At 40.8% G+C, this 13,184-nt stretch overlaps 1 protein-coding gene across 1 annotated transcript; it reads left to right on the top strand.

Annotated features, from left to right (window-relative positions):
• Positions 1 to 9,990: 9,990 nt before the first annotated feature.
• On the top strand, positions 9,991 to 12,066 carry LOC115821585 (uncharacterized). Its single transcript, XM_030785396.1, has one exon. The coding sequence runs from the start codon at positions 9,991 to 9,993 to the stop codon at positions 12,064 to 12,066; it is 2,076 nt and encodes a 691-aa protein (XP_030641256.1).
• The last annotated feature ends 1,118 nt before the right edge of the window (positions 12,067 to 13,184 follow it).

A 13,184-nucleotide genomic window follows, 5' to 3' on the forward strand; every position in this document is an offset into this window, starting at 1 on the left:
GGATAAACGGCTTAGATACTGAGTGAGTGAGTGAGTGAGTGAGAGCATACTACTATACTGCACTTAAGTGGATGATGTCTGTTTGTTACATCATTGAAATAGTCCTTCCTTCAAATGTGACAATTAGGGTTTAATGCACATCTGTGGCCACTGAAACAACGTCAGCATAATACCTTAATGTACGGAGCATCATCACACTTTAATGTATTTTTTTACTTGCCAAATGTTCATTTGGCTCACTTGGAGACAAACGATATTTGAAAGGTATTTGTACGGGATGTCTGCTGAGGAATATAATTAAAACAATTTTCTAACTATTTGTGGGCTGTGTGCTTGAATGAGAAAGACAGAAAGTACTAATAATAATACGAATATATTCAGTACAGTGACTTCTCTTCAAGGACATGGAAGAGAAGCCACTGGACAAAGACCAAGCAGACAAGAAACTTGACCTTGACAACCTACAAACCAAACCAGCTTCAAACAATCACTGCACGGTATGGACACTCTCCAGCACAAGTAAAAGAGAGGTTCCACTCAAGCCATGGTTTGCAGACAAAAAAGAAAAGATGTGATACTGCACAGATTGTGAAGCTTACTGAATAGATAGATAGATAGATAGATAGATAGATAGATAGATAGATAGATAGATAGACACAACATGAAATATGGTATTTTGACAGGTCTAGTTGTTTGATGACAAGCACCACACACATTACCGTTCCTCCTATGAAACAGTGTATTGAGCTAATTACAAAACCTTACAATATTTACATATATCTTCTACAAACGCACAGGATGAGATTAAAAAAATAAAGAAAGAAAGAACGGAAATTCATGCAAATCATGTAAGAGCAATTATAATTCATCTTGTTTTACACATTTGCTTCATTGCTGGACAACTGGGTAGCACATGTGTAGGAACATTTTCACTTTAACTTTCGAGATGTGTTCTGACAAGATCCTGAGGTGTATGTGACATCAAAATAGGGAAAGAGTGTCATGATCTTTTAATTTGGTTCATTCCTTTTTGGGGGGGTCATTTCTCAAGCTCAGAGCCAGGGTGAATTCATAGAAATGCCACACACACACACATCGACCAAAACTCTTTAAAATGCTTTCTGGAATGCAAAAGGCCCAATGAGAACATGATTAGACCCTTGCCCCCCCCCCCCCCCCCCCCCCCCCCCCAGCTCGAGAAAGCAGTGGTTAGAGTGACTAATGAATTAGTCATTTTTTCCACTCCGTTCTTGTATCACCAGACTTTGCAGCAAAATTTGACACTGTAGACCACAGTAAACTTCTGGGTAGGCTTGAGAAGCATGTTGGTGGTTGTGTACTGGTTTACACATTTTTTTGTTCCTGGAACATTGAAACTTTGATCCAGGTAGTATTTTTCTACTTAGCAAAAACACAATTAAAATAATGAGTAATGAGTAAAGTGACTTAACAAACATTGTTCTGGGGGCTGTCCTGAAATTTTTGTCATGGGCGCCAGTCTACTTGGCAGGTTAGACCAAGCTAATGTTTCATAACCGTGTCTAAATCTACGAGACAAGAATTCTCACATTTATGGATTAGGAAAGGGAGACAGTTTCAACAGTACTGCATGTTAAACAAACATGAGGCTTTTCTGGAGTTTGCATGGACAACAATCTGCTGTTTTTAAATTATGTATATATGTATGTATGTTTGTATGTATGTATGTATGTATGTATTGCATCAAAAAGGTGTTAGGGTCAGAATGTGCTTTTGATACTTTTTTTTTTCAATTTTTAATGTTGCTTTTAGTGATATCAGTCATTCATTCACTTTATTTCAATTGTGAGGTCCTTTCTTTGTGCCTTTTTCACCAGTAATAATTGACATTTAATGTATTGATTATGCCAACATGTCAATCTTTCATGTCTCTTCAGGTCAACATATAAAAACTGGCAGCTTGTCATACTCATGGGTATTCCTAAATGACCACCAGATAATCTCACCTGAACATTACTCTACTTCAGTCCAATACACATACAAATGGGAATAAAATGTTCAAGTGATAGGGCTTGATCATTTCCTTGATAGTTGCCAGTCAGTGAATCCATTATTTGGCTTAAGAGAAATTCCTTACTGGCCACATATATATTAAATAGATTTACTAAAAGGGAAGATGCAAGTCAGTTAAATTTGGAAACATGTTCTTTATTAGGTTAGAATTTTACTGAATCTTCACTGAGTAGATAAAAGTACAATTTAATAAGCACTCTGTGCACAGTAAATAAGATATTTAAGCAGAGACAAGGTATTTAGAAACAAGGACTATCAAGTACATTGTAAAATTACAAAACTGACAAATTACCCAGAAAATGCATGCTCATCTAAAGAGCCAGAGCTAGAATGTCATCTGAGGCACACACAGCTGCCAGTCTCCTGTTATTCTCTCTCATGGCATCTACAAGACTCATCACACCCTTATCCTGTAGGATCTGAGGGCCTGTGATTTCTCCAGCCACCTTCACCACATCCTCCATCACCTTCATCACTGGATCCAGGAGGATGAAACGTCGAGTCTGAAGTTCCAGGACATTGGCTGTCCCACTCAGACGGCCCAGGAAGTGGACAGCACTTCTCATCTTCTCCTGGAACTCTGCCAAGGCCTCTCTCTGCTGTTTCACCTCCACTATTTTTTCTCTAATGTGTTTCAGTTCTTCATCTGTCTGTCTGATGTCACGCTCCGTCTCTGAGATTTTGGACTGATAACCAGAGACCTTCTGAGAGAACTCCCTGACCTGAGACTCTGACCTCTCCACCTCTTCTTTCGCAGCACAAACAGCCTTTTCAGCTTCCCCCATGTCCACAGCACCACCAATTGCCATGGCTGGTCCTGAGCAGAAAGTAAGCACAGGTAACATCAGAATGAAAGAAGTCACATTAAAGAACGGAGAATTCCAGCTGACAGTCTGACTGATATCTATGGTTGTAAATTGCTTTTAAGCATTTGCTTTTGAACGTTTGTTTCCCTTGAGACCTTACATGCCCTTGTGGCTTAGTGAGAGATTTGTTGCTAAGTTTCAGAATTACAGAATCGCCATATGAACATTCACTCTAATATCAGATTTTCATAATAATGTGGACATTGACTCATGTGACACATACAGTGAATTAACCCAGTGAGAAAGATGTTTTACCAACTATCCATCCAAAAATAGGGATGAAAGACACGCCTATGCCAACATCTCTCACAGTGTTTGCAGTATTTTGTCTGTCACGCTGGCTCTTAAGTGTATCTTCAGCATTTTGTTGATGTTTTTTGGCCTGTTCCAGTACTTCCTCAGAACATTTCAGGGAGTGTCTCTCTGCATCTAGCGTAGTTTTCAGGTTGTCTAAAGAGAGTTTCTTTTCCTCTCTCTCTTTGTCAAATTTGTGGTGTTGTGCTGTGAGATTCTCTGTGTCCTCATCCAGTTTTCTCAGCCCTCCCTTTGCCTCCTGCTCTGTCGTCTTCATGTCCTGCTCAGCCTTGACAATCAGTTCTCTGATGTGTTTGTAACCAGAAGAGTCATGAGATGTGAGATCCACATGGAAGAGTGAATCACAAAGGCTAATGAAAGAAGACATGCCATCTCTCAGAGACAGGACAATGGCCCTGGTCACATCCTGCTGACTGTTGGTTAGAAAGAGGAGGATAAGAGAAAAGAAGAAAGATCATGATCCTCTTACCTGTTGAACAGTAATCGAGACTTTGGATCTTTCTTCAGGTTAATTCTAAACAGTGGTCTGTATGAAAACAAACGTGCCTAGTAGAAATTTGGTTCAAGTTGTGTATAGTTTTGCTGAAGCACCTTGGAGATATCACTGAAAGATCCCTCAGACAGACTGTCAATGTCAAACACAAATACAAAAATAGAGGGGTGGCAAAATGTGTTATTCTGTGCCTAACAGAACTACAGATTTTATAGTTGGGCTCTCATGCTGTAGATGAACAAAGTATAAGCTGAAGTGTGAAGGAAGGCTGAAATTGTAAGACTTACCTAGAGGAGTATACTTTAATCATGATTTGTTTCCACAAAAGAGGAAAAATGTCTACTGGGGGAGGACCTGGTAAACCTGTGAACTTGTTCAGAGTCACAGAAGATGTGGCAGAGTACTATGTTCAGATTAAAGTCTGTTGGCAGACTTTACAGTCCCTCACCAGTCCCTCAGAAAAGGGATCTCTTTATTTGGTCTGTCCTTCTAAACTCTCTCCTCCCCACATCTGATCCTACCAATAATATCTATGAACTGCTTTAATGCCAAGTTTGAAATACTGTAACTGAAACATACACGTGCCTATGAACTAGACCCCTCCCAACATAATGTTCCATTAGGGGGTTTGGGGGTGACTATATTAAGCCCTCTGAATCACAAAGTGATCAAAGCAGAGTAGAAGCATCTCTCCTCAGCACAGTGCCTCACATCATCTGCCAAACGGTAGGCTATGCCCTTTAATTGCCTTGAAAACAGTATAATGTTTACTTCTGTTTTAATGTTGCATAAGCCATCGAGCAAAGCCTGCAAATTATGAAGAAAAACAATGCAAATGTGTAAATATATATGATTACCAAAGTCTAATTTTTTATTAGGTAGATTGAGAACACTCAAACAAATAATATGTAACATATGTGTGGAATCTTTTATAAATCAAATGTTTGATCTGCTGCTATTGCTCTGACCTACTGCACAACATGTAGACAGGTTACAGCTTATTTTACAAGAAAAGTTTGCAGCAAAGACATTTTCAGTTTTAATTTTTAATTTTAAAAATCTCCAGGAGTATAGCAAGGGCAATGCACTACTTAAAAGAAGGCAGGGAAACAAAGTTGGTGTAAACAATGTGAAATGCAAGATTCTGCTTTATTGCATATTTACACAATATAGAAAATACTCCGCACAATTTTCGGCAATGAACAAAACAACACAAACAGGACGTGAACTACTACTAATACTACTGTGCCAAGAAAAGAACATAATAAAACAAAAAAATTGTAACTGAACTTTCACTAATGATGCAGGGTCTTTAACACTCAAAGACAGGGAGTCTGGAGCTCATTTTAAAGACTTTACTGATTATGTGTTCTCACACTGCCCAAGTATGTTCAGCCCCTATGATACTTGTTTACTTCTACTACTGGTAACTATGGCAACAGCCTGGCTGCTCTAAATACGGTGGCCTCAAAGTAACATAACACTATACACATACGTAACATATTCCCTGCCCCCTTAGTTGACATGCCCTTTTTCTTATAAGTAGAAAAATACATTACTAGGCAAGAATTGAACAGAACTTGAAACATCCTACTCTGGAGAGAGACGGCGGACTGCCTCATCTTCCCACTAACCATGGGGAATTATTCTGCCCCACCGTCCTTGAGTTAGTTCTACAAACTGAAACGTTCAGGTGGTTTCCTGTTGCGAGGTGAGTTGCGCCGCAATTTAGGAGCGGGATCTGGAGGACTCTTCTTGCAGGTGGGTGTGCTGGTATCATTAGCTGCGGCAGGTGAAGCTGGAGGCACTATCCCAGGTAGGTCAATGTTGCCATCGCCTCAACACCACGCGCTCCGCCAACCCATTTGTGCATGGATGATACAGGATGGAGAAGATTTGTTTGAATTTGTTACTGCACAAGAAATCTTCTGTCTCTTTAGATGTAAACTGTGGACCATTATTGGTGACAAGGTGTTCTCTCAAAGGATGTGAATGGTTTTCTTTGATGTTGTGGAGGACATCATCGAAATTTCAGGCCTCTTTGAGTCTGCATCAACTGCAACAAGAGACATCTTCCCCTCAATAGGTCCAGCAAAATCAAGATGGATACATTGCCATGGGAATGCTGGCCAGTCCCAGGGATGAAATAGTGCTGGGCTTGATGTATTTTGGAGGGTCAGGCATTGGTCACATGATTTGACTTTCATCTCAATTTCCTGATCTAAACCTGGCCACCAGAAATAACTTCTTGCCATCTCCTTCATTCAGACAATGCTGCTGTGTCCAGCATGTAGCTTATTGAGGATCGTTTTCCTCAGTCTTGGTGGTATGGTGACATGCATGCCCCAGAGCAGACACCCTGCTACCACTGTCAACTCCTTCCCCCTTAAAAAGTAAGGCTCTAGCTCAAGCGTAGCATCTCGGACATGCGTCATGTCACCTTTCATCACCTTTCAAGCACATGAAAGGACCAGAGATGGAAATCAGGGGCCTGTGGTCCGTTAGTAAGCTGAATTTCCACCCAAATAGGTATTGATGGAATTTCTTTATCCTGAATATGACACCCAGAGCCTCTTTTTCAATCTGGGAATACTTCTTTTCTGCAACACTCAGCACTCTTGAGGCAAATGCAATAGGTTTTTCTTCCCCTGGCGACAAAATGTGTGACAAAGCTGCCTCAATGCCATATGGCGATGTGTCAAACACAAGCTGGATGGGTAGCGATGGATTGAAATTCATCAGGGCTTTACTGTCAGTCAAAGCTGCCTCGGCCTTTTGGAATGAGTCCTCGCAGTCCTTTGTCCTCTTCCAGGTGTGACTCTCACGAAGGAGCTCATACAAAGGCTTCAGCAGTGTTACCAAACGTGGGACGAACTTTCCATAATGGTCCAATAAGCCCAAAGAGGACAGTAACTGGGCAATGTGTGTACTTCGGCTATGGCTTTCGCCTTTGATGTTGCTGTGTGCAGGCCTTCGGCATATATCACTTGCCTGAGATATTCAGTTAATCTCTTGAAAAAATCACAGTTGTCTTTGCGAACATGCAGACCATACTGCACGAGTCTTTCCAGCACCATGCCCAGGTTCTCTAAATGTTCTTCGTTGTCTTTCCCTGTTACTAAGATGTCATCTAATTAACACTGGATGCCTGGTAGGCCACTAAGAATCTGATTTATTGCTTGCTGGAGAAGAGAGGGCGCTGACATGATTCCACAAGGTAAGCAAGAATACCTATAAAGGCCTCTATGTGTGGTGATCATCAGGAGTTTCTGTGATTCATCAATTTGCATTTGCAAATATGCTTGACTCAAATCGAGCTTGCTGAATTTCTTTCCTCAACATAATCCAGCAAAAAGATCATCAATAACAGGGAGTGGATACTGTTCAACAATCAGCACAGGACTCATGGTCACTTTGACATCACCGCATAGTCACACAGAGCCATCTCGCTCCATGACTGCCACCACCGGAGTTGCCCACTCACTGTGAGGTACTGGATGAAGCACATCTTGACCGGCCGTTCAATTTCAGTATCAACCTTAGGTTTCAGTACATAGGGGACATTTCTTGACATCAGCATGTTTTTTTTCAGTACAGCAGCTAAGCCTGTTTCTTCCACTGAGATGGAGTGCAACTTTGTCCAGTCCAAGCGATTCTTTTCAAGCCATGGCCAGCTTGTCAGTGATGGAAAACTGCCCTTAGCTATGTAGATGGGAAGACTGGCTTACTGTCCATTTAGTTCTACTTGAACATTCACTTTGCCACAACGATAGCACCTTCCTTTTTCTTTATCTTGTGCAGCTTCAGCGCTGTACATGCGCACAGCTGCTCCCAACTGTTGAGCCTCCTTGGTGCCAACTCCATGGATACAGCTACCTCAACTGCTGTCTGCTATGTTAGGCTGGCTTCAGTGAGCAAACATTTCTGTATTGCCTCATTGCACAGGCCACACATCAAACTCACAATGATCAGTTAGCTTCTTTAGGACAGCTATGTATTAGGACATGGACTCAGACTCCTCCTGATTATGTTGGAATGGAATCATGGAGAGCACTATTACAGGTGGTTTTGGAGAGAAATGCTCATCCAGTATCCTCACAACGTCATTATAGGTTTTACTACCAGGTTTTTCAGGCTGAACTAAGCTTCTAAACAAACCATAGGTTTTTGCGCCAGTTACACTGAGAAAAATTGCCACTTTCACCTCATCGTCAATCCCGTTGGCTAACACAGAGAAATCGAATCATTCTGTATATGTACTCCACTGCTCTACTGTTTCATCAAACTCTCCAGACACACCTGTTTCATAATTGGCCATTTCTCTTTGAATTTCCTTGCAAACCACACAGTTTTCTTTTCTTTAAACCTCATTTTTACCATTTCATTGATTTCTTCCTCCTTCACCCGTCTCGAGAAGAGAAGCATCAACTGGCTAGGCAAGTCCGTCTCGTAGCTTCACAGAATGACAAGTCTGAAATTTCCTCTCTGTCACGAGGAGGGAACAAAGAAAAAGTCAGGTAAGCTTATCGTACCTCGTCGCCAATTCTTTGTTGTGTCTTTAACACACAAAGACGGGGAGTCTGGAGCTCATTTTAAAGACTTTACTGCTTATGTGTTCTCACACTACACAAGTACATTCAGCCCCTACGATACTCGTTTACTTCTACTGCTGGTAACTATGGCAACAGCCTGTCTGCTCTGAATACAGTGGCCTCAAAGTAACATAACACTATACAAATACATAAGAAATGACATTTACACAACTAATTTGAAACCTGGAAAACAAAAAGGTCAAAGCCAAGGTGCTGTATTTAATAAAAAACAAATACTTTAAAACTGTTCTCTTGAGCTAAATACAAAACATCTCTCAACACCAAACTAATGAGATTAATACAAATCAGAAAGTGAGTGAAGGAGGTTAATTGTGGAAGATATGTACAAGTGCAAATGACAAACTTAAAACACAAAATAACTATAATTATTTATTGATACAAAATACGCAAACTGGCACATGCTAAACCACTCACAGCCTACGAAAAATTCTGTACTCACCAATCAGTAGCGGCTCCAGCTTTTATGGTGCCCTGGGTAAACCCCACCCTCAGTGACCTGCCCCCATCCTCATCTTGTACTTCTGAGTGGGAGACCTTCCCAGGCAGTAGCCTGTCTAGCTCACAAACTAGAATCAGCGTACCCACTCCAGCAAGGTTAACTGACCCACACTGTGACATGATATCATTGACATGACGTGCAAATGAGCTATAGAAGATCGATCGCACAAATAGCACCATTCTGAATTTTTTTGTGTGGGCGCAACGAGCCGCCTCTGGAAAGATGCTGCTCTGGGCAGCTGCCCATGTCGCTCATACCTAAATCCGCCGCTGTCAGCAATACCCAAAAGCACAACCTACAACGGAGTGAGTGGCCGAAGCGAAGGATTTATGGGAAGAGGGTCTACAAGATGTAGTTTGTAAATCTAGCTTCTCAGTGGTTCGCAAGCTCTTTTAAGCATATGCAGGTAAATCTCCAACCAATCCAGTGCCAACAGGAACCAAATGAATACATTTCAGGTGCTTTCATACCGGAAGAACCTTTCCATGAGAACTGTTGGAAAGTTCCCCCTTTTTCATGTGTTTGCACCACAGGGACTTAAAATGATCATAGAAGCTCAGAGAAGCTTTTCCCTCTCTAAGCATATCCTTAAGGAGATATCCTCTACATCATCTTCCTCCTCTGCAGTGTTCTGTATTTAAAATACACTGAAAGTTACATTTGAATGTAATGAAATGTCGTTTGTTTACCAAGTGCATAGACTTGGAAGCCCATAACCACACACAGATAGGAGAGTAAATACAAAAGTGAAAATATATCTGAATCTATTTCACCTGGTGTTTACTCCACTGATTAAAAAAAAAACACAAAACAAGTGATCTTATGATACTTCAATACATTCAGCCTGACATACTGCAAAATGTTGCTCAAAAATTGTGTCCACATTGTGAAATAGGTGGAATTCTTGGTCACTGTCCATATTCGGTGTAACAAACAAGACTTTTGGGGCCTTTCATAATTAATGAGTTGGTTGGTTTTAACTCAAATTAACAAATTAATTCAAGGATTTTTATTTTATGCTTGTAACACTCTGATGTTTTGGTGAAACTCAACCTGGAATGACCCTGCATTTAACTGTAGTTCTGTTTAAGAACACTTAATGAGCAATTCTTTAAGATATCTCTTTGTTTGTATCATAGACACCACGAAACGATGGCTTCTGAACTTGTGAAGAAGACTCAGAGTATCACCACAGCAAAGGACATGAGAGAGTCCACCCAGCTCATAATGAAACCTTATGCCAACTGGGAGGAGTACCTCACACCAGCACCACTTTCCATAGCTATACTAGGAGAGCTGGTCTTCATTTCCTCTTCAACTGATTTCTCTATCAACAAAAACCCACCCAAAGATGGCTACAAGCACATCAAATACCCAGAGTCATTCCGTGCCTGCCTCATGCAAGTGTGTAACTCTGGCTGGTGGGCTTTTAATGAAGCCCATAAGAATATGGATCAGATCCGCCTTCACACTTCCACTGTACCAGCCTACATGAAGACTGCAGTGAAGATCCTGTTTCAGGGAAGTGATGAGGTTGTCCAGGCCCTCCTACCTGACCAGCTGGAGAATATTCGGGTTATTGCAGATGACTGTGTGCAGTTGGCCTGTGCAGCAGAACAAAAGTTTACTGATGTCATCAATATCATTCAAGAACTCCTGGAGGCATGTGTGAATGCAGAACATTTTTATGGGGAGGAGCTGAATGAAATAAAAAGGAAACTGGAAGAGGCCAAAATGAGGGAGCAAACATCGCGAGAAGCCAATGAAAGATCTAAGAAAGCAATGAAGACAATGGAGAAGGAATTGGCAGATGCGCAAGAGAAATACAGCAAAGCAATCGATTCACTTCCTAGTGGATGGGAAATGATTGGTATGGATTTCGTTGAGGGAATAATAGAAAGTGCGACAAGTCTAACAAATGGACTAATGTCTGTTACTACCTGCCCTGATTCACAAATGTGTCAAGCATCAACAATGAAGGATACATGCGATAACACAGGAGTTAAGGATGATGCAGCAGATGAAGTTGATAAAATAAACATCATTAGCAAGTCTGGAGAAATTCTTCGGGCGGCAGAAATTCTTGGAAAATTCATCAAAGGGGAAGATATCAAGTGGAAAAAGTTGTATGACCAGAAGAAGAAGAAAACAAACACAGATTTTGCAGCAGAGCAGTTTAAACGGATTCAAAGTGACTTGCAAAGGTCCCCAGATTGCGCCCCAAAACAAGAAGCTCTACGCTTATGTGAAACTGGAATTAACATCTGTCAGCAGCTTGCAGAGTATGCACCTGAAGGTCAGTGTAGCAAAGAAAAAACGGCGGAGATCATCTGTGATTGGAAAGCGCTCATTAAATCAGCTCGTGCTTTTGACAGCAAAAGCAAGAATGCCACAAAGTCTCCGTCCATGACTTCAAAACCACCAATGATGTACCAACAGGAGAATAAGACTGAAGGGTCCGGTAAAAAGTCTGCAAGTCAAAGGGCGACAGAGAACGCTCACTTCCGTATTGAGCAGACTAGAGCACAACTGGACAAGACAAGAGAGACGTATGAGAAGTGTGTGGAGAACATGGAGAAGAACCAGAAGGAGCTGACTGACATTTTGATCACCATGAGAAAGTGTGAAGTCAAGGAGATTGACTTCAACACCACCATAGAAATGCTGGTCAAAGGTATGGATGCCATGGGTAGAGTGAAGGAACAATGGGAGAAGATGGTACGCTTCTTTCAGATGGTGTCCAACATCGTGAAGGTCAGCCTGAACAAAACACTCCACAATTTTGTCACAACATCTGAGAAGACACAGAAACTGTCTTACAATGCCAAACTGTTCTCAAAAGACCAGCTCTACAACCAGGCCTTCCAGGCATCCAACATCGCCAGTCTTGTCCATATGATCTCAGAGACCTACACTGAGGTGTCCACCAAGTACCTGATGGACAGAGTCAGTAGTTTGGGCAAACTCATGGCCATGGATAAGAGTAAGCCAGAGTTTGAACAAGAACGTCGACAGCTACAGAATGGGTGTGATGAGGCACAGAAAGGTATTCTACAACTGGTCATCAAGAACAAAAAAGCTTTTGAGAGCAGTGCTGATGCAAGATTAGAGAAGATTGAGGGGGAATTGCTGGCCATTCTTCCAGCTGCAGCACCAGAAGAAACCAAGGCCATTAAAGAAGCTGTTGTTGCTGGAATGACTGAAGAGGAAGAATCAAACTACTGCTGAGGTAAACTGTATTGTGGCCTTGCACATCTTTTGCACTGGCCTCACTCTTTTGCTCAAATTCTCTAATCTCTAAATAGTCTTCTAATGGACTTTTTACTCCCTAAATTCTAGTCTAGCTCCTTTATTTGCCTCTTACATGTAAATTTGTCTTAAATATATCATATTCTTAAATGTGGACCCATGCATTTACCTCTGCTTGCTTGTGGTCATGCATGCTAAACAGTTTCTTTTTAATTCTGTGTTATCGTCTTTTACAGAGTATATTCTATATTCTATGTACTATATTCTATATGCTATATCCCCATTCAGGTGAAAAGCTGGAGAAGACTGAGGGAGAAATGCCTCACATTCTTCCAGAGACCAATGACATGAAAATACTTCAGTGGATTCAGGGAGGAGGGAAACCTTTTCACTTGAATCAAATTATAGTGCAGTGCTAATATCTACCAATGCTGTGTTTCTATTTAAAATAATTGATATGCTCATATCTTGAATCAACATCTCATCTACAGTCCTGTCCTAGGTGTGACACTAACTCTCTTTAGTAGTTAATGTCAGAACATGATTCTCAATGAGTAAAGCATAAAATAGATGACTTCACAATCATCAGTCAATCAAAAACAAGCAAACAAAAACAATGTATCTTTATTGTTACTTTTCTTTTCTTTTCCCAAAAAGCTTTCAGCTTGTTGATTCATTCAAATAAAATTGCTTTCTTAAAAATGTAACGCCTTACCTTATATGGGTATGCTGTTCTCATACCAGTGCTATGTTCAAAGAGGTATCTCAATGAAGAAAGAAAGAAAGAAAGAAAGAAAAAAATTATTCAGAATTATTCAGAATTTAGCATATTCTTAATTAACTTCATTCATTGACTTTCGGACGCTGTCTTGTTGATTTTTCATGCTGCTGTTGCCATAGCCTTTACAAACATAGCCTTGAATCAATTTCCAGTATCATTTATAGCTGTGCTCTAAATATACACTGATCATTTTAACAATTAAACATTTAAAAAAAACAATAAAAGTCTCTGAAAATCATTATCTTGTCAGGTTCTCGTACCGAATTCACCTACTCTATCTCTGCCCCAGAAACCCATAAGTATTTAAAAAGACTGG

The sequence above is a fragment of the Chanos chanos genome, chromosome 9, assembly GCF_902362185.1.
Source record: "Chanos chanos chromosome 9, fChaCha1.1, whole genome shotgun sequence".
Lineage (NCBI taxonomy): Eukaryota > Metazoa > Chordata > Actinopteri > Gonorynchiformes > Chanidae > Chanos > Chanos chanos.

What these genes read in the sequence shown, in the direction of transcription:
- LOC115821585 (XM_030785396.1), top strand. Translation starts at nt 9,991, where the DNA reads ATGGCTTCTGAACTTGTGAAGAAGACTCAGAGTATCACCACAGCAAAG.